Source organism: Pagrus pagrus (assembly GCF_965226575.1).
Source record: "Pagrus pagrus genome assembly, chromosome: 23".
Taxonomy (NCBI): Eukaryota; Metazoa; Chordata; class Actinopteri; order Spariformes; family Sparidae; genus Pagrus; species Pagrus pagrus.
The window spans coordinates 5,323,381-5,345,289 of NC_140205.1; the positions used below are offsets into that span (position 1 = coordinate 5,323,381).

General features: G+C 42.3%; 1 protein-coding gene across 1 annotated transcript in view; it reads right to left on the reverse strand.

Annotated features, from left to right (window-relative positions):
• Positions 1-745: 745 nt before the first annotated feature.
• Positions 746-21,909, reverse strand: part of pawr (PRKC, apoptosis, WT1, regulator) — a gene marked incomplete at its 5' end in the record, with an annotated part of 63,487 nt that continues 42,323 nt past the window's right edge. Inside the window, 5 exons of the mRNA XM_084346583.1 lie at positions 746-2,747; positions 6,382-6,486; positions 9,434-9,560; positions 13,895-13,929; positions 21,325-21,450. Coding sequence (XP_084202709.1) covers positions 2,661-2,747; positions 6,382-6,486; positions 9,434-9,560; positions 13,895-13,929; positions 21,325-21,450 — 480 coding nt within the window. The 3' untranslated portion in view covers positions 746-2,660. The remainder of the gene's footprint in view (positions 2,748-6,381; positions 6,487-9,433; positions 9,561-13,894; positions 13,930-21,324; positions 21,451-21,909) is intronic.

Consider the following 21,909-nt stretch of genomic DNA (forward strand, 5'->3'; position numbering starts at 1 on the left):
TCGTCGCTACCTCCCTGCTAACATTATTCAGTCCTGTCCACAGAGCGCTCATTCCTCTGTTAGGTTGTAATCTACAGTATGTGCAACACTTTCTGCCATCCAGTGATTTTTCCTGCTGTACAAGCAGACAACATGGACTGTCACTTATCTCAAAAAGGTCGTAAGCATAATAACACGTTCTTGCAAAGCTTCAAAACAAAACCGGAGAACTCGCACGCAACAAAACCTATAATTCATCGGGCGCTGCTATGACAGAAAGGATTTTAAAGCTGTATGAACTTTAGCAGTGTCGACGCAGTGGCAGATTTGAATTGTCTTTGCCCTCTAAATCACAGACGCTACAACTTTTCATAAAAATGCTAATAGGGATGATGGAGAGAGCCCTCCAGCACTTTGGATCAGCTGGAAAAAAGGCTGTTATCTGGAAATTTGGCTGACATTAGTGTTAATGTGCTTCCTGTATAGATGCTAGCCTCCCCACTCCATTTTACTAGGTGCGGGAATGAATGTGTTTTAAGAGCGTAAATAGAGGTTCCAAGGGGTTGGATGGAGGTTTCATATCCAGGGATTGTGGCCTTTATGCAGTCAGGCTGGTGATTGGCACGTTGAATCATAATGAATGCGAGTGTTGAGGGTGAGTGTCGGCGGAGGAACTGAACCCCCCGCCACCGTCACAATGCATTACTGACTCAGTGGCATGGTATCATCACATCAAATTAGTCTTAATGAACACAAGCGAGTCGACTGAGGAGAGAGATAATCAAACTTTTATTAAATGTCTTAATCTTCTGTACATGCATAATGTAATGGGAGAGAGAGATGGGTCTGTGATGTCTGTCTGCCAGGGGATTGATCTTTACCCCAAAATATGTGGAAGCGGAGAAATCTATCGACGGACTAAAACCTATTGATTAACTGCAGCGCTCGCTGAGCAGCTCCCTCAGTGGAATAAAATGATCTACATACAGAAAGTAAAAGTCCACCTCTACCAGCCAAGCCTTTTCCCTTGAGTAAACAAAAGAGATGCATTTTCAAATAGTATGTTCCTTCAGTTCATTTGGTTATTATCATACAAAAAAAATGCACTGTAGCTCACTGCACACATCTTAGATGCCATAAACAGAGCAGCTAAACGCAACACAGTCGCCAGGATAAATGTTAGCCGAGTACGTTTCTGCAAAACCGAACATATTTGTATGTTGAATTTTCTGTTTCAATCTCATCACAGGGTTGTGCTTGTGTCCTGGTTAGGTTTAAGCACAAAAACCACTTGGTTGGAGTTAGGAAAACATAATGGTTTGGCTCAAAATATCTGTTTCGTTCACCGCTATCATGGATGGAGATGGTCCGACTTCCCGTGAAAAATACCCCCAGGCCTCCTGAAAAAAACCACACCTGGTTTGTCGCCACAAAAACAGCTAAAAATACCTGCAGTTCTCCTTAAAAAACACCCAGTTTTGTTTCCACTAAAACAGCTGAAAAAATATCCAGCAGTCTGACTTGAACTGCGGTCAGCTGTCTGGCTTGTAATAACGCCACCGCCCCCTCCACCTCCTGACGTGAAAGGTGGCTGATAAGCATCTAATGTGCACCTGATTTGCTTCGTTCGCTACACGTGTCGACCTTGGATGTATTTGCAGAAACATTAACTACTAACATTATGTCCCGGCGACTGGGCGGCTAAACGTCTATCAAACATTGCAAAGACATAACTTGTAAACGAATTACAGAGAGCAAAATGCTTTTTAAAAAAAGAATCCACATATATACGAGGCGAGGGTTTCACCCTGAAACATTTCATCGAGGACAAGAATAATACTCAGATGTTGAGATGCGTAAAGCATATACTTGGTATAAAGTCTTGCTTGCGTTGGAAAGATTTAGAAAAACAGTTTTCTTCATTCTGGTTTTATGATCTATCGGGGTTCAAACACAGAAATTATTGGGAATAAAATTGTAAATCTGGCGTGAATGTTCATTAAAAAAGCTCCAGGCTTTAACGACTTTTGGAGAATTGACAAATAAAAATCTCACATGCATCGCAAGGCACTATGCCCACTTTGGCTGATGGTACTGTAGCAGTAATTGTGTTGAATTTGGTCCAAGAGTTCCTCGACGGAAGCTCCACAAGTTCACTGATGAAACTGCACTCGATTCAAACGTTTCAACGCTGGAGATCTTTTGTAATTTACCTGCAGGGTGGCTGCTGTGTGCACAAACATGGAGACTTCTTTTTAAAAACGTCTAAACAAGTTTTAAAAAGACTTTGTGTGCGCTTGTTTGTGCAGCACATACATTCATTTTACTTTTGCTTTTTAAAGACCTTATCAAAAAAAAAAATCAAAAATGAACAATCTAAATGGCCTATGTACAATACATTTACATTAAATATGCATAAGATGACAGACAAATCCCCACGAGACTGTCAGGACAGGAGAACGTTAGCCTCTAGTTCGCTCAGCTTTCACAACAAATGGAATAAATCCTCCTCGGAGTGAGGCTGAGGACGACTACTTTACAGTTTCACCTCTAACAGACAGAATCAAACAGATTAAAGGCCATGCTGCTGGACTCGACCCAGGGCGGGGGGTCAGGAGAAAGGAGAGAATCGAGACGCTCCATTCATCAGGGGGAGGCTGCGTTGTTTGCCGAGGGCGGTTCTACCTCGTCAGCTGTCCCACCACTTTCAGAAGAGTCTTGTTTTCCTGTTTGAGTTGCTCGTTCTCGTCCTCGATGTCATCCAGGTCCTGAAAGAAAGGGCACAGCACAAAGCTCTGGGGTTAGCGCTCTGTGGACGGATTTATACGCATGAATATTCATCACCCTGCCTCGATACCTTCGAGGACCAGTCAGGTTGGAGTGTTAGTCTGAGAGTTAAAGCGAACATTATTTGCTGCCAGGTTTTCCCCCCTCCAGCCTGCAGGCCTTGATAGCAACAAATTAGACATTAACAGCTTCAATTAGCTGCAAATGAGAGAGGCTCTCAGTTGCCTCAGCGCTGTCTCATCAAAGTGACACTACTCATTTTCGGTTTCTTCCATCACCGGTCGTGATCGCAAGGCTCCTGAGAATGAGCCAAGGACTTTTAAAAAAAGTCGAACTCAGGAGGTCACGAGTTTCTACACAGCACGTCGTCTCTGCTGCAGTGTGAGGTGGGACGAAATGTCTTTACGTGCAGACTTTATAGCAGGTTTCAGATCTTTCTTTTTTTTAAATCTTTCTGGCTCACAACTTCACTGTTTTGGTTCACTCTCATCGCTCTCACGGTGCTGTTTTCAGTGAAAAAGCTCTAAAAACTCACTGCACACCACCTACTAAACAGCAGACGGACGAGGTAAGAGACTAGGTGGTGAACATAGCGGATCATTTGGCAGTGAAAGAGCCAGATATTTCCTCAGAGATAAGAAAGAGTGAATATCAGAGGGTTAATTTTCTCATAGGCTTACATTGAATCATACATCTTTTGAAACCAATGGCCAAAAATTATTTTTTCAGGTTAAACTTTGGGGAAAAAAATCTACAAACTCATCATTGGTTGAAAGATCTCATCAGCTTCCATCGCACGAATCACGAAAGCTCTCTACAAGACAGGGTTTCTCTTCAAAGCGTATCGAGGGGGAGATATAGGTCCGGCAGTTGAGCTTTATCTTTTCTTTCTCTCCCAAATAAACTTCTCCAGTGACTGAGGGTTCAATCTTCCTCTGCAGAGACGGCAGACTGGATCAGCCGTTATCTCCTGCTTTCCCATCAGGCCTTGCGGGAGCCTCTCTCAGGGACATTTCTGATGGCTATCGCCGCGTTGACCGTCCTTACATAAAGCCCTTCTCTTATGACCAGCTTCCTGCCCATGTGATGCTATCAGCGTGACGCCTCCTGCAATATTGCACTCGTAGTGTTTGCAGACGGATGGTGTGGTGTGTATCATAATGACCCGAATGTCAAGATAATAACCGAGCAACATTCACTGGACTGGTTTCTGCTGTATTTGTTGGCCGAGGTCGATCCCTTGTATAATTCTGATTGGCTCCGCAGGGGAGAGCTAAGATCTCTCTTCCCTGAATATTTGAGACATGAAAGTCTTTCATTTCAATCCCCTCCTGCTGGACCTCCCTTCACAGATGCCAAAACAACAGAGATAAATTTGACCACCAGCCTCGTGACCCAGAAAACACGGGCAAAGGCTGCGAGCTGAGGAGGGATTATTGACAGTCTGGGGTGAAACAGAGCTGAGGCTCCAGAAGGTTTCGCTCCTGCTGCTGAATATAAAGAATACTCAGCTTACATGAGCATCTCCTGACCTGTGAACCCTGACCACAGAGCGAAGAGGAAACAGGACCCCGACCCGTGAGGTGAATCAAACTGGAAAACACACACGACCTCTGCTCGTGGGTTCACGTCAGTGTGAAACACTCCTCAGTGTGACGGCTACAAGAGCTCTCAAAAGCACTTCTGACAATAACCAGACAGTAAAGCGGCTTATCATCGCTCTTCTGAGCATTTTCATGTCTTAACTGATCTTCCTCAGGGAGGGCTTGAAATTCTCTACTTCAGAGAGACTTTTAAGACGAGCCACAACTACAGCGAGCCTCACCAGGACCTTGTTATTGTGCCGAGCTTCCACACAGTTATGTTTTGTATCTGTAATCAGGCACATACGCCCATAGTGTTCGAGCCAAGGAAGAAGTGAAAGAAAATGCCACCGCTAACATGAGAAAAGCTCATTTTTCTCTGCTTTTTTATGCGCACAGAGCATTATCAAGACAAAAATGGGACCAATATTGCATGGCGACAGACAAATAAGACGGTTGGCCTGCCAGTTTTGTCGAATGTTTTGTTAAACAATGTTTTGCATGCACTCGTCTCAGCTACCACGCTACCGATGACGGCCAAATATGCCGTTGTACTTTTCAATAGCGCCGTGTGATATTCATCGATGTCTTAGCTAATTCTTTTATGCTGACTTCCTGTGGCGCACTGTGCTGGGGTCTGCCCAAAATCTGCCCCAGATGTCCAACAAAACGGGACAACAACAACAATACAAGACAAAACAGCACACACACATCAGACTGTTTCAATCTCTGTTTCTTGTCCCTGTCCAGTTTTCTCTTGTTATCACACCTGACCCGCCTTTTTTCCTGTTTACCTGCGTTTCATTTGTTAATTAGTTCTTGTGTATTTAAGCCTGTGTTCTTCCCTTACTCTGCTGGTAGTCTCATTTCCTTTGTCTGTATTTGATCCTTGCGTGTCCTCTGTGTTCCAGCTATTGCTCCCTGTGGCTTTCTGGTTTGTTCTCAGTTTTGTATTTCTCTTTAGCTTTTTCTTGGGTTCTCTCTAACCTGGCTCTGTTTCCTGCCTTTGTGTTGCCTGTATTCTGAGTTTTTAGATGCCAGTTTTGATAATAAAGCTTTTGTCTTTTCACCGACCTCACATGATCTTGGTTTGATTAATTATCAGCTGGGAAAAATTGTTCTACGTGGCGGCTGATTGTAATCTTTGTCTTACATCAAGGGTAGACTGATAATGCCACACTGAGGGTGAAGACGGCCGGGTTGTAATTCGGTGAGTTAATGGCAGATGGCTCTACTTTACTGAAGGTAAGTATGAGGTGAAAATTCAGTTCAAATTCACACAAAATGATACGTTTTAATGGGATGAATGCTGGACTCAGACCACAGCCATCCATAAAACATTCAGCGTGAGAAACCATCAAAACAAAGTGGACTGAAAGATTTCGTGATAGAATAAAATAGAAAAAGAAACAGGGTGCACAAAAGCTGGAACACTTTGTGTTGTTGTGGTGTTTTTTTTTCAGCTGCCACAACACAATTTCTTCCTTATTGATCTTTTTTGTTTGTGGGCTTTATTCAACAAAACGATCTGTCCAACCTCTGAGTTGAGGCTCACAACAGCGCTTGTCCAACAGGACTGAAAATAAAAATTGAAGCTGACAAAAAGATAAAAAAGAAAATCCTTCTCAATTTGCTTGAGACACGCAATCACGTCTGAAATTCTTTCCAACCAGGCTGCAGATTCGTTTTTGTCAGATAAATCAATAAGACATCGGTCACCTACACCCACCAGAAACTTTTGAGGCTCAGATGTGCAACCGCTGGTGTTTTTTCGATGGCGTTTAAAATGCAAATTGCTTTCACAGTAACATTTGCTGTCACCGTGTGTAAATCCTAAAATGTTTTGTCGGTGTCCAAATCCTAATGGACTGCACAGAAATCGCTGTAGAAAAACACATAGCCATTATACACAACTCCTCTAAAATGCCAAATGATGATTTAGAGCCCCCGCGAGCCTCCCACGCACGAGAACACAAAGGAACGCTCAAAATATCAGACACCAGAGCAGAAAATTAACGTTGGCTGGACTCACTCTGTTCAGCAAGTCAATTTCCTCCTTCAGCTTCCCGATGAGGTCGTCTTTGTCCTGGTGGGCCTTCAGCAACCTGACGTTCTCCTGACGCTCTCTGGCCAGCTCCTGAAAACACACACACAAACACACACACACACACAATTCAACATGATGATTACATGAATGATAAATATTTTCACCAGCTGAAAACAGTGCATCACATCTGGTTCAAACTCATTGCTATGGGACCACAAACTGCTCCGTAATTACTTCAGTTTTTATGAGAAATGGTAATTGTCAGATCCAAAAACACTTTGGCACACAAGGCGCTGGATTATTGCGGCCTGAGAGGAACAACTCAAAATTAACTTTTATAAACAAATAGATTATATACAGATAACTACATCTGGGGCTGGGACGGCAGTAAAAGGACTCCAAGTATTTTAGGTCTTGTCATCTAAAGTTGAGGTGGGCATCGTGCCAGACTGCTGTGGTGAGGAGGAGGTGGAGCGTGAAGTCGAACCTCTCGATTTACCTCGATTAATCTGTTGCGATGTTAAACTAAAGCGGACAACAGAAGACTTTACTGAAAGGACATTTCACTTCCCCAAAACATCTGGTGTCAAAAGGCATTAGTCAATAAAAAGGACTGACTTTTTGTTACATGACAGTTTCAATCAAGTAATTATATAATTAAACATAATTTTCTATTTCCAAATTCAAAAGCTTCTCTCAAAATACTGAAGCTGTAATAATCGACACAACACTTGTCAGTGAACAGAGCATTAATAATCCTTCTTTTCTGCGCCGCTTTTGTGTTTCTTTCAAATTGTGCTTGATTAAAAGCCAGTGTGTTCCTGTCAGCCTCCGTCAACAACAACAGGCAACTAAATCAATAGTGTTCCTTACCGAGAGAGACGGTATGTGCGCTATTAACACACAAGTTTTAACATGCGCTAAACTGTTAACACGTGTTGTTTGGGTTTATGATGGAAATGAAAACAACAAGGCACAAAGCATCTTGTAGCAGACGTAAGTACAGTCTGCTCAACAAGGATTCTCTTCTCATCCCGGTTTGTAAAGATATTATAGACAACTGCAGCGTTTTAATCTTATAGAATAAAAAGGCAACCATCTCTTCCCATTAATACAGTAATTCTGGCTAAATATCCATTAGTGGTTTTGTTATAAATGGGTCTGGCCTGGTTTTGTGACTCTCCTCGAAACTTGGAGTTAAGGTTTCATAATATTTGGCTTTGGAGAATAGGTGCTCAAATTGTAGGGTTCAATTTATGATGATCACAAATAAGGATATAAAGTTTCCGCCGACAAAACAATGTGCACAAAAATAAGTGTGTGAAATGTGATTTTTAAAGTGTTTCTAGACATCAGACTCGGAGAAACATCTCACACGGAAAGTGACTGAGGTCACAGCGGTACTTACTTTAAAAACCTTTTCTTTGAAAGCCGCCCGAGTGACATTTGATTCCCGAGTAGACTTTCTACAGTGGCAGCAGTGAGGGGGTTGAGTGCCTGATAGGAACGGTGGAGGCGGAAAAGACATATCTGCACTGTAAAAGGTCATCTCCTCAACAACACTGAGGAGAGTTTCTGCCAGTGCTGAGCCGCAGTTTCCAGCCAGAAAATCAGAACCCGGGCGGCCGCTCAAAGGACTCAAAGTGGAAATTTGTCCAAACAAAGTGCTGCTGATAGAGGCTTTCGGTCGGCCAAAAAAGTGTTGGATCGACCCTCACACAATTCAGGAAGCATTGAAAAGTTGATAGGATTTGGAAATAATAGCAGATGACAATCATTAAAGGTGTGACTTTATTTTTCCAGGGAGGAAGAGGAAGGAAAACCAACTGAAACTGAGCTTTGGATTTGCTCTCACTTGCTGATATTTCTTCAGGATTCATGTCCTATCTGTGTTTAACACAAGCGGCCTACAATACAGCGAACATTTATACATGTATACATTTGTGAAGATCAGTCAGGAGAGACTGCAACAGCCGAAGAGGGCAGTGTGTTTACTGGGGAAACTACAGGTCACAATCTCCTGTATTAGCTCCGCTGCTTGTTGTGGTCCACGTCGCTATGTATGTTTTGGTTCAAGCCAGGGCAGGAGCAACCACAAAAACACACTGTGACCATGTCCTCAGTATGGTTTCTGAGTAGTTGGGGGATTTACAGACATGAGACGGAGTTTCCATTCTAACGACAGGCTTTTGAAGCTGAACTAGATATTTTTAAGGGGTTTTTTTCTACATAAAAATGTGATAAAATGAAAGTCTGTACCTCTCTCACAGAGTCATACTCTTGGCAGCTTTCAAATAGCTTTTGGACTTTGGTGTCGGGAGATAAAGTTCACAGAACATTTAATTGAAAAGTGGAAGTATGAAATGTGATTTAAAAAATGTTTCGAGACTTTTATGGGTGGACAAGCCGTGTCTCCATGTCTTGACCAACAAAAATCTATCCGCTCATTTGCCATCTGGTTGAAAATATGGATGGGAATACATTTTAAAAAACAAATGAGCAAGAAGATAATAAGTGAGAGAACTAATGAGAGCAGAGAGTGGATGAGTAAAAAAGAAAAACTGAACAGAATATCAAATGAAACATTATTTATTTGTTATTCAACTGTGGTTACATGTCCAATTTAAAAAAGCCGCAGGAAGAGTAACTCAACTGGCCGGTGAGACGCAGCCAACGAGACGCCCCATTAAATATCAAGCCTGTTTGATAAAGAGAGACTTTTGAGTCTGACTCCTCACGAAGCTGCACCCTTAAGAACAACATGCGCTGACCTTCTCACAGCAGGGAGCTAATAAAACCTGCCAACATGTGTATTCTGACTCATCTGCACCCAGTTAGGAAAACAGCCCAGTCTGACTGCAGATGCCCACGTTTACTCACCTCTCAGCTTTCAACTTCTGTTTTTGGTGGGAAGTCTTGGTGTCAGTAAGTGAACTGAAGTGGTTCTTGTTGGCATATCTTTTAATTTTGGATTGGTACAGTATCAGTGGTGACCGTACCCAATCAGTAGTACAGACGACGGCGTCAGAAGACGTACCTTCTCCAGCTCCTCCATCCTCTTCTCCAGACTTCCTGATGCTGCAGCTCCTCCATCTCTGCCGTGACGGTTGTGTCGCTGTCTACTGTTCCCACCCATCTCTTCCTCAGATCCCTGCCCTGCAGAGCTGTTACAAACACAAACACACACAAAACATTAATACCTCATATAATTATAACAGTCATGTATCTGCAACTTCAAATTCTTTACATGCAAAAGAAAGTTGGAAAACAGTGAATTTTGTGGCAATGTACATTACATAAAGTGTCCAGCGAGGCTTGTTTGAAGGTATGAATCATACCCACATTATTAAGCTTCAATGGGATGACACATCCATCATCAAAAGAACAGGTGGGAATATCTTCAGCGTGTTTGCCCTTTCAATTAGGCATGCATTATTAACATCCCTCTGCCTTTTATTCCATTAATGGAGAAAAGGCCGTCGAGGGTTGGCAACTCTGGTGCAAAAAGGATTCTGATTAAGAAACAATTTACATATTACAACTTCAAACAGGCTCAAGAATAGTCCGGGAACTTGTGCGTCACTGTTCTTATGCCGGTGAGGGAAAAATAAATTGTTTTAAAGGTTTCTGTATGCAGCTCGAGCAGAACATTAACCTTATCTCCTCTTTACTTCCTCGCTGCCTGGAGACGGATTCCAGGTCAGAATATTCATGTGCGGTTTATTTTCTTACCGACCTTATTTCAATGATTATTGACGTGGAAACTTGGAATGAGTTGCCGGCTCCGTACACCCCCCCGACGACAACAACTCCCGCTAAGAACAGATTGTGCCAGGTTTATAAAATCTCCCTGGGAATCACATTATTGGGGACTCTGTAGGCTTCACTGAACTGTCTGAAGGGGGCTGTCTGCATATTTCTACAGTTGAAACAGACAGAAAAGCTGCTGGCAAGACAAAGGACAAATAGAAGTCCTTTTGTACCATCTGCACTCCTTTCAGGATCTGCCAAATATGATGTCCCCATTATTAGACTACTTTACAAAGTGCTTTTAACTTTAGAAGTGAAGAGGCAGCAGTGGGCAATCTGGTTAAAAACTGTCATAACATGGATAATTGTTTTTTTCTCTCTGGCATTCTTAGCTTTTACCGGAGAGACAACAATAGAGGGGAGGGGAGTGACATGCAACAGGAGTCCAGGATTCTGGGAATTCAATTGTAAAACCATTATTAGGTTAAATAACAAGGCAGGGAAATCTTGCTTTGCTGATTTCGTGGCTTCACTACCTCAGAAGGCCAAGTAATTCTTCACACTGGCGTACAAATCCTATCTACCTTGAGAAATTGAGCACTTATTTCACAAAAGCTTCTTACTCTGGCAGATGGAAGCCGAAATAAACACACAATCTTCTGAGCAAGTGTTGTCATTTTTCTGTCAAAAAAGCTTTATATCAGCTCTCTTCTCACTGGTTTGAAGTGGGAGGGGCTCAGCTGTAAAAAGGTGATGTCACTTACGAATGTGCACCAATCAGAGTCAGAGAGAGCTGGGAATAGATGGGTAGTCCACAAAAACTACTGTCTGAAGCCTTGAGTGTGGCATTACGGCGGTCGCCATCTTGAGAGCCCAAGGACAAGCCGTGGTAGCGACTTGTCAATCACAAGGTAGCCACGCCCTGCTTTATCGTCTTTTCTACTCTTAATGGAAACATAATTAACATCATGCTCTATTGAAGAAGAATTGAAACTAGCGATTGAGGCCATAAATTCATTTGGAAACCATTTATGGAGGTAATATATCAAGTGAGAAGTGGGGTCATTTTCTCATAAGCTCACATACAATTGGACTCCTTTTTGCAACCAGTGGATACCTGGGTGGGTGGTTTGGTTTAGCAGTCACTTTGCTTTATGGTTATTAGTGGACACCAGTATGAAAATGTGACACATCACTCAGTCAGACTTTGTTCAGGATGATGTGAGCTGTTTAAATACAGGCTTCAATTTTTTATCTGTTTCACTCAACTCAACCTTTTCTTCTTTCTCTGCTGAGGCCAGGTTCCATTTCTTACACACAGGCAGAGGCGGTGTTTTTCTGTACCTTGACATTTACCGAACCAACAGCTTACTTTCGCTCATTCTTACAAAGAGCCAAACATCGCAGCGGCCATCGCTTTTGATCAAGAGGGAGTCCTTGAAATACTCTCCTTGGCACTCGCCCACGCCAAAGATAAAGTGCATTTCATTTGTCTCTCTCACTGACTCCTCCTTTATCGGCATGAGCGCACACACAAATACACCACGCGTATACATTACAAAGCGCGACAACAAATCATCCCCATGACCATGATGCCTAAAAAGAGCCAAACACGAAACACCGACATGCCTTGTGTGTCTACATTCATGCATGTCATCTTGTTTTGAGAGCTATCTCCCACACACAAGCAACACACACATACAGGTACTCTAGGGTGCTCAGCAGGTGTTGAAGCCAAGCCTAAACATCCATGGCCTCGATACTAAATATCACACCGAGGCCCATTAGCACCCCGCAGGGTGAGGTCTGGGGGAGAGAGAGGCTGAGCCAATCACACACTCTTGGGAGCCTCAGCAGGAGTGGAGGAGAAAGCTAGACAGGAGAGCCTATAACAGCAGCAGCCACAGGTATAACAATGTCTCTCACAAACTCAAGTGTCAATGTGGATTAAGTTAAAGCCACAACACACAGTACTCAACCATCTGCTTAACACCCCGCCTCGCTCTGAAACCTGCTATTCCCACAAAGAGCACGAGAACATGAGGACGAGCTTAATTCACAGTCGTTTCAAAGGAATAATCAGTAATATCTCCCTGTCCCTTTGCACAAAATGACTTTAATTTATGGGTGGGGACTTGTGAGTGTTGGAGATAAATGTCACTTCTTTTCTCCCAGGGGTAGCTGAAACTTCAAGCTTTCAAAAACAGGGTTTGTTTTGTTTTGTTTTTAAATGCTCTAATCTCCCAGGCCCCCTGAACTATCAAAGATGAGCAATGGTACCTCTGTAGTTTTGCTTTTTTTATTTGTAATTTCGTGAAACATATGAAGTGATGGGATTCGAGCTTGTCTCTGACAGCCAGACCTTTCTGCATCGTTGCTGTAGGGGAAGAAAAACACTCCGGCTTGTTTGTAATTCTTTAAACCAATCACAATCGTCTTGGGCGCCACAAAGCCTCGGATACAGCAACAGGAAACTTGTTTTGGTGGAACATATGCAGGAGGGGAGCACTTTGAGCCCCAGCATTAAAATGGCAAACTCAATAAATAAAATAAAAATTAACAGCTGCTAGCTTGTTTACGTTTGTACCGCTAGCGAACAGCTTATGGCTCATTTATGCTCAACTTCAGACAAAATAGGCATATTGATACAGCCAGAGCCTTGACTTCACACTGTGGATCCATTTTGTGTGGTTTTCTGAAAGCTTACAGATATAAAACAACAGAGCAGTACCTCTAATATCCATATCCTTCATTCCCAGATGAGATAATGAGCCTAATGTTTTAATACAAGAGGAGCTTCTATGGAGAACGGGGAGAAACTGTGCTGACAAATAACTTGAATCTAACTGCAAAAAGAAAAAGTGACTGAGACATGTTGAAAGGTGAAGGTTGACAGAAAGGTAGTAAATTACAGAGACGGTTTCTATAAACTTGCTCTATCAGCTATCTTTTGCCGCCCAGTACCACCTGGTGGGTTATCCGCTGCCGAACTGCGGAGCATCCAAGTGTAGCCAGGCCAGCTGATGAGAGCAGCTGCCGTAATGAAATGGCCGAGCTGAATGTCAGCCGGTGAACTTGGCTGTTGGGGTTGGCCACAACTTCACGGTTTGGTTGGAAGTACACACTGGACACACACAGAGGTTCTCAAAGGACTTCAATCCTCACAATGCAGCCACGATCAACATTATAAGTGGTGAAGTTGGACAGTTTTGATCATTCGGCAATCAAAACATTTTAAAATTTGCTGATTTTTGAATTGATATTTCTTGAAGCAGACGAAAGAACACAATGTTGACAACATTTTTGTGCTCTCTGTTATCTCTGCTCTCTATCTTCTCGAGTCTGGAAACCTCTCATCAAATGCCAGAACAATCTTGACCGAGCTGAACCACGCATTTCTGACTCCAAACCTTTCAGAGCAAATGATTTACTTTCAACACCCCCTGCCAGCTATGGCAGCAAAGTGATGGTCTGAACAAAGTGTCCAAGGTCCAGATGGTGTCCTGTCAGCTACTGTTCAAAACAGTCATCTTTCTTTAGCTATGAAAAGAGCAGCACTGAAGGGAGAAGAAAACAACAGTGACGCACCAGGAACAGGCCCTCGGACTATTTCAGAGGGAGTCTGTTCTCGCAGTTAATGACTCAAACTGCTGTTTCTCATCCCGACCTCTGTTCGGTCTCTTGACACAGCACTACTGATGCTGAAGCAGATAAACTCTCAGTGTCAGGACAATAAAATGAGTCTCACCTCTTGTGGCGGCCGCTTCCAGATCTTGGGGTTTCCTGAAACAAAAAGAAAAGAATAACCTTCAGTCCAAAAAGAATAACACAAAGGTCTTGAGTCGTAATTTCAAGTTGTACTGTAATTTCAGAAAAAAAACAAGATATCAGAATGAGGTTTTAGGAATCATCTATTGTGTTCATCTGCCTTGGGTTGTGTTGCTTCACCACAGAGGAAAAAATCCCATCTACAGGATAAGAGAAATTTATCAGGAGGAGCATTTATAGACGCCTTAAGGTCATGTGTGAGCGTTTGTGAATCGCAGCTGCTGAGCTGGTATATAGATGAGCTTTGTTGCATTTAATAGCTCAGCAGGAGCCCTGTAGCCCCGAGATGTGGAAGGCAATCTTGTTTTGCAACATGGAGGTGTATGTTTATCTTCTTTTCCCATTATTGTATGATCTAAAGGTTGTTTAGATCTGTACAGCAGTGATGCTCCAATAAAGTCGCCTTCGGTACAATAGCGCTTCCCTCAGAAGATGAGGTGTGTCACAGACGGGGTGAGATGAATACGCATCTCGTCTTTCCTAAGGTCTTGTGCAGTGAAGGGTCCCGGGTTTGATCGAGGGGCCTTGGCTCTGCTATTATCCATCAGTCAGAACTCGGCTTTAGCGGGTGAAGGGAAACGTTGCGCCCGACTCTTAGCATGCGCCAGCCTCTCCGCCTCAGTGACATATCATCCATTACCTGTGGATGAAACCCCGGCCGTCATCTCCTCCCTGGCTCAGGCCTGGATAGATTTACTAAGATGGAGGACGGTAAGAGGGCAGTGTGCAGCAGCAGGTTGTATACCGGGTAATACCTCATCTGCCCATCACAAAAGGTCCGAGCAACACCTGGATTTAAGAGCAATTCGATTAATTTTGACATTTTCTAGGATTTGGTGTAATCCAACAGCTGCCATAGCTGCACTTGAAAAGCCTTATCTATTTTAGTCTTATCAGGAATGTATTCAAAGGCAGACAGATGGTTCTACTCTTCAAGTGTACTCTACTAGAGGGCCTGAGATAGAGCTGCACGTTATGGTAAAAAGAAAATAGTATTGCGATGTTTTGACAGATCATTATGATTCACGATTGGTGGTAATGATATATTTTTTTTCCATTTTCTGGGTTTGCACCAAACAAACACGCTCTCTTACATCTGGAGAACAAGATTTGAAGTCCAAGGCATCCCTGCAGCTCTACAATACTGCATTTTCATCCTTTGTTGTCACACATTTTACTTTTTAAAAGCTAAAAAATTTGAGCTCCTGTGATTTGGATATTGCGATTTTGATAATATTTCAATTAATTGTGCAGCCCCAGGCTCAACGCATTCAGTATGATACAGAGTAAGACTTTAATCATGGAGTCTTTTAGGAAAATCGAAGCAAACTGTGCATACAGGGGGTTTCGGGCTGCAACTAACAATTACTTTCACTGATGATGAATCTGTTAATGAGTTTTATCATTTATTCAATTAGTTGTTTGGGCTTTGAAATGTCAGAAAATTATGGAAAAAATGTTGATGATTGTTTCCTGAAAAAGCCCAAGAGGACGTCCTCAAATGTCTTGTATTGTCCACCAGCCAAAGATAGTCAGAACATTTTCATAACAGCTGATGACTAATTTTACACTTGGCTACATTCGCAGACCAACACAGAGTGTGAGGCCTCATAACATTTTTAGTTGATATAGTTTTCAAAATAGTTGTGAACCCAGATTACCTCTATAACAGAGCCTCCAGTTAATACATCTCACAGTGTAGGAAGAAGAAATGCTGTCTAAATGTAAATGTGTGTCGACTCTCTGGCTTCCACAGTCTAGTGTAACTTGAATAAACCAACAAAAAGAAAATTCTTTGAATATACAAGTGAACTGGAAACCCAGTCTGCTGGCTCCCAGCAGGAAACACCCGACTATGTAGGAAATAATTGTTATTGTTATTATTGTAATTGTTTCGAGTTTTGGAAATTCTGTACGCGCCGATTCGTTTTCCAAGTTTGTTGTCCTACTGACAGCGGTCAGTGGACTGGATTGATGATTTTCTGAGGTGAAGTATGAGTCAAAACAACAATATGAAGGGAGGTCACAGCGGTCAGCAGACGTCATGGGGCTATGCCAATCCTCATTTGCACTCTGTGATATGTGCAGTCAAAACTAAAGAGCGAGACTGATTTTCATGTGATGTTGAGTATCAGCTGGGGGTTTACCTCGGGCATCCACTTACTGGCAAAAGAAGAAGAGAAGAAGAAGAAGAGGTTTCAGTTATATTATTTATGTTTTTGGTGTTGTTTGTGTTGAAGGATTGTCGATACTTTTTCCTTATTTTTGATGTCGACTGCACATTAATCTTTACCAGAATAACAGAAATGACTGACGCTGCTTGGGTTTTTAATGGCCCCTTGCAGATGAATCCTCTTCGGTGTTATGTTGCGTTGACTGCAGCTCAGCCCAGAAACACTGTGCTATGAATAAAAGCACCATATCTGATCTGTAAATAATCACTTGCACTGTGTCAGATTCTCATGCTAATTCATTATCTCGTAGTCTGAGAGCTGCAGACAGTCTCAGCCAGTTATACTGAAGCAGCAGGTCCACCCTACTGCAGATGCATAAATAGAAAATGCCATTTATGTGTCGAAGAGGGTTACACCCTTTCTAATCTTTACTGGGACGACATTCACAATGGAAAAAAACACTCTTTCTCCTGTTTTGGTTACTAAACATCAACATCTTATAATCTTGGGGGCGTAACAGTAGCAGTATGCGATACACAAATCAACATGGCATAAGGTGACATTAAGTATTTGACATCTACAGAAAAAGACAAACTAATATGAGGGCTTAACTGTGCAGCATGAATCTGGTTTTAATCATAAGTTTACTCGCAGTAGCTCGCAGCCACCATGAGGATAAATGGATCGTTCCCATCCTTTCTGTGGCTGCACGAAAATCTGAAAATGAAATCATATCGTGTTTTCAGAAAACACCCCAGGCTTCATCTGGCACCTTTTGGCAGTGTTTCCCACTGAGCGACCCCCTGTCTGGGATATGAATCTGCGAGACAAGGTCAACTAAATTCATGTACGCCTTGGTCGCTGAACACAATACAAGCCTGTGCAACTTTATTTATCATGCTTGAGCTGCGCTGACAGCTCCCATAAGCCCCGCTGGAGAACTCAGAGCTACTATGAATAAAGAGAAACAAATATCAACAATAAAACAGGTACTTTATCACTCAGATCGAGCAGATTATGTTGTTTTGCATTTATGTGTATATGTGTAACTGTTAGGATGACGATGAACACTCTCAAATGTCTTGCTGGGATGTTTTCTCCTGGATTTGATCTTTGATTTATGTCTTCACAGCTTATCAAATTTAAAATATCTAAAGGAATACCATCTCATTCCATGAAAAGGTGATCTCTGGCTTCCCAGCCAGCGAGCGAACAACTCAATGCTCTGAGTATTTCTCTGTACATAGCTGATAAAGATCGCAATTTAACTGGAGGCATTCAATAAGTTCAAGAGACAGAGAGCGATAATGATCAAATAAAAGTGCACGGCTGGCATTTGGAGGAAGCAGGCAGGCCAAATACATAAACCAGCAAACGCTAGGCTACTGAAAGGTCTTTATCCAGAGAGAGAGATCACTGGAGATTTTTGTATGAAAACATCTGAATATTATTTATGACATCTGCCTATTGGTCCTAATAACTATGGGCAAACGTTGCAGCTGTTGTACTTTACTGATCTATTATTTTAGTAGAGACGCTTTGCAGTTCTGTCACACACTGTTTTAATTAAGATGCCAACCTCAGCCTTCTCTCCGAGTCTTTGATGCCGGCTGAAGAAATAGATGTTGAAATGCCAGCCTGGAACATAAATCGAGGGCCAAAGATGAAAACAAGACTAACCTGCAAACGACACGGTAAACATCTGCAGAAAGTCCTGTTAACCTTGTTAACCTCTTGACATTTTTGTGACTGGTGACCCATGCAATGCCGGCACAAGGAAAAAAATCAGGTAATCTGCAACTGGCAACTGCAGTGGCACTTATATTCCCCAAACTCTGCAGGTTTCTTCCTATCTACATTCTGAAGGTTTTTCACGGAGAGGTTTGTTCATATATTATTCATCGCCCGAGTTTTTCTGACAAACATGGTGAAAACGTGTGAGTGATGAAAAGAGATGTCGAAACATCCCCTCTGTAAAAACATCTGAGTATAATACGTGAACGAAATTTTAAAAAATCCAGTGTATCAGATTTCTGTTGTGGGAATGCATGCAAATTAGCACATTGGGCATGTTTAAACATTGAATTTCAGAAAACTTGTCAAGGCAAAAACATTTGTCTTAATGTACGTAATTAACTGGGGAAGCTTCACGCTGATATCTATTAGTTGTTTTAACCCTAATTACCTGCTGTGAATATTTGAATTAAGTTCTGCTGTGGAGTGAAAATGTCATTTAGTTTCTCACCAACTAGCTCAAGTGTTTTTGCTGGTAGCCTTCCTATCAAAGACAAACACTAGTGTGGTTTAGTTGGCTTATATAACACGAATCCTTAAGATCTTGAGTCAACAGAGGTGTGAATGTGTCCAAATATTGTTTCAGGCAACGAGAAGAAATCCAGTTTGCTGCGAGCCCAGAGGCTGCTGCTCCCGGGTGGAAATGCCATGCGACGGGTAGTGAACGTTTCCCTGCTGTTTAGACAAGATGCTCTGCATCACCACCGTGTTTTTGGGGGGGAGAAAGGTGCTAATTAAAAATGCAAATGGTGCTTGTTAAAAAGTGCTGGATGGGAACTGTCTGCAATATGTGTGTTCCATGTGTGAGAGAGAGCCAGAAAAAGCCTGGCGCCACTTTAAATGCAGATGATCCAGAGGAATGTTCCATATGGTTCTGACTGCTGGATCACTGAGACAGGTTTCCTTGTAGGTCCTGAATACCAGAGGGAGGTAAGGCCTGATAACCAGGACCACATGCTTGCAGAGGGCCTCACATATCAGATACAGAAGAGATGTGTGTCCATGCACAAACACACACACACACACACATCATCTCTATAAGCAAATTTAAATGGAGCACAGCTCGATGGAAAGAGACGGAAAAAAGACTGATTGATAAAATATTTCACATCCAAGCGCCTTCGTGGAGTTTCCATTATGACTCCAGCAGCCAAACGCAGAAGAGTTACAGCTTGTTTTGGTTGGGAAGTGCTCCGAGACCTTTGGAGACTGTTTACAGCCCTTCAGCTCTGAACAGAAGTTGAGCTTCTTCTTGTGTCCTGATATCTTGATACCCAGCTACGAGGCCCGACTGGATGCCGTATATCATAACAGGCTTGACACGGCAATTGCTTGTCTCCCCGCTGATAAATGGGGCCCGAGAGAAGCGGCACATTTTTGGGATGCTCTGTCTGTGCAGATGTCTAACTGACAGCTCTGTATAAATCCACTGACCATGCTCTTTATTTCTCCCAGGCTGCCTTTAGATGAGCAGAGGACCCCCCAACAGAGCATGAATGCCAGTTTTATATGAGTTACAATGAGACATCTAATGGTTAGTTTCTGCACAGCCACATCTGGTCTGCGTTAGGCCTGGTGAGAATAGATTCGGCTGGCATGAACGGACATACTCTGTTTCAAATGATGGACTGATGATCTCTTCGGGAAAGCTGCAGATGACCAATTGAACAGGACTGCTTGATGTTTGTTGATCATTGTCTCCTGTATGTAAATAGTCGTACCCTTTGCTTTTCATTTCTTTCCTGAGCGACCTCTCAGCAGGTGCTGTCAGAATCTCCCTGTTAGTATGCTGTTTGTGTACATATGTCATACACAAGCCCTCGCTTCTCGTAAACAGCCTCAGACAGTTATAGCCCAAAACAAAATAAGCCCCCTGATGCAGAACAGCCGATCCATCTGGAAAACAGCTCTTACCTACATCCACAGGAGTTTGATTTGTATTGTGTGTACCAAAAAAAATAAGAAATATAGAGATTTTCAGTTGTTGTTACACAGCAAGATGCTTTCATGTCCTTTATGTGCTCAATTTCTTGGTGAAAATCACTCTGTGTATTTGACAGAAGTGGCAGAAGTATACACACTCTTCACTCAAGTAGAAGTACAGATACTTGTATAAGAAAAGACTGGTAAAAGTAGAAGTACTCATTCAACTTCTTTACTCGGGTAAAAGTAATAAAGTACAGGCTCTGAAATGTACTCAAAGTATTAAAGTAAAAAGTCTCCCTCTGAAGGACATTTCTACTGGATATTTCTGTGCAAAGATAACTGAACCTCACATCAAATTAATATAATTCAAAGATGATCAAAGATTTATCTGAGCTGTTCGTAAACGCACCAGAAAGATAGTTGATTGTTGAGTCTCATTCCCAGGACTATAGACTACTGCTCCACTTCTCTCTCTACGAGCTTGTCCTTTCTGATTTGGTTTAATTTCTGCTAATTCATTTCAACGCCTCCCGGACTTATTTGGAGGAAGAGCAGACTGTCTCCGCACGACTTAGCTTCTATGAAATGAACACAAAATTACTTGGCAAGATTAAAAGACTCATTTTGTAGACATCAATAGTCTCTGATTCACACTGTCGAGAACCAGACACCTTGAAGCAGACTCTAACACTGGCTTTCAAATTAAGTTTGATGAATAAGTTTGGGGACCTGAGCTGCACTGAGAAACACTGTGTGATCTATTTGACACTGCTTTTTGTTTCTGCTAAGTCTACTGACAATTTGCTTAATTAATCACTCGGTTCGTAAAGCAATAAAAACGATCAGGGAGACATCTTCTAATTGTTCAGTTAGTCTATCTAATGGTCCGAAACTCAAAGGTATTCAATTTAATATGATAGACAACTGAGAAATGTGGCAAACATTAGAAATATCTCAAGTTTATGCCACACTGTCGGTCTCCACCAGCTTTGAAAACAGGCAGTTAACACCACCAAACACCAGAGGAAACATCTCTCCAAGTAGCTTTAACAGCATTTCAGGGTGTTTCTTTTCCCTTTAACTCATTTCACAAGTGATGATGAAATGCCGAGACACTGTTTAGGTTTTGCATCATTGCAGCTTTTTCACACAAACTCAGCTCCTGAGCTCACTGGGCGTCTCCTTGAGCAACAGTGCCTCTGTTTGGCAGCACCGATGTATCAATCTGTACTGAAGTCTGCTCAACGTGTGCAGAAAAATAGGACATCATATGAGTCCATGGTTAGACTGAAATACAAAGGCCCTACTGCAAAGAAGAAGAAAAGCCTTTTTTTGGGCTATGAATGACCTCTCTATGAACTACCACATGACATGATACCACAGGAGGTACAGTATGTGAGAAAATGTAATCAGTCTCCTGCTTCCTCCTGCTTCTTCCCATCATGTCACTTCTTACCATTAGGTGTCCGCTGACGGGGTCAGCTGTCATGGACTCGTTCTGGAAAGTGTTGGCCTGCACCAGCTCCTCCTCCTCCCTCCGCTCCTTCTCTCCTACGTCGTCATCGTCCAGCTCATCCAGGCTCTGAGAGAGGACGAAGAGAATGATGGATGAAAAGACGAACAGGGACGTAAACTGTTCGTTCAGCCTTGGGTAGAGCGATTACATAAAAAATCAGTTTATATGCAGAAATCAGATCAAGCAAAGAGGAAATTAGAAGTTTATATGCACAGAAACAATGTCGGGTTTGTTGTATTCTTGTTCATTTTGACACATTTCACTAATCAAAACAAATGTCGTATTTGTAACCCGTTCTTAAGCATGCGACAAGCGCTGTAAGACTTACAAATTTGTCAGCAATTATTCATGAAATGGAAAACAGCCACAATTTGTTTTGTTAGAAAATAGCATTTGGGAAACAGCCCTAAGGTCATTCTGATACCTGTGTTTACATGCAGTTTGTCAGCAATCTAATTTCTTCACTATCCAGGGAACATTTTTTAACCTCGGCTGCTTCATATTTACGATATTTACTATTATTCT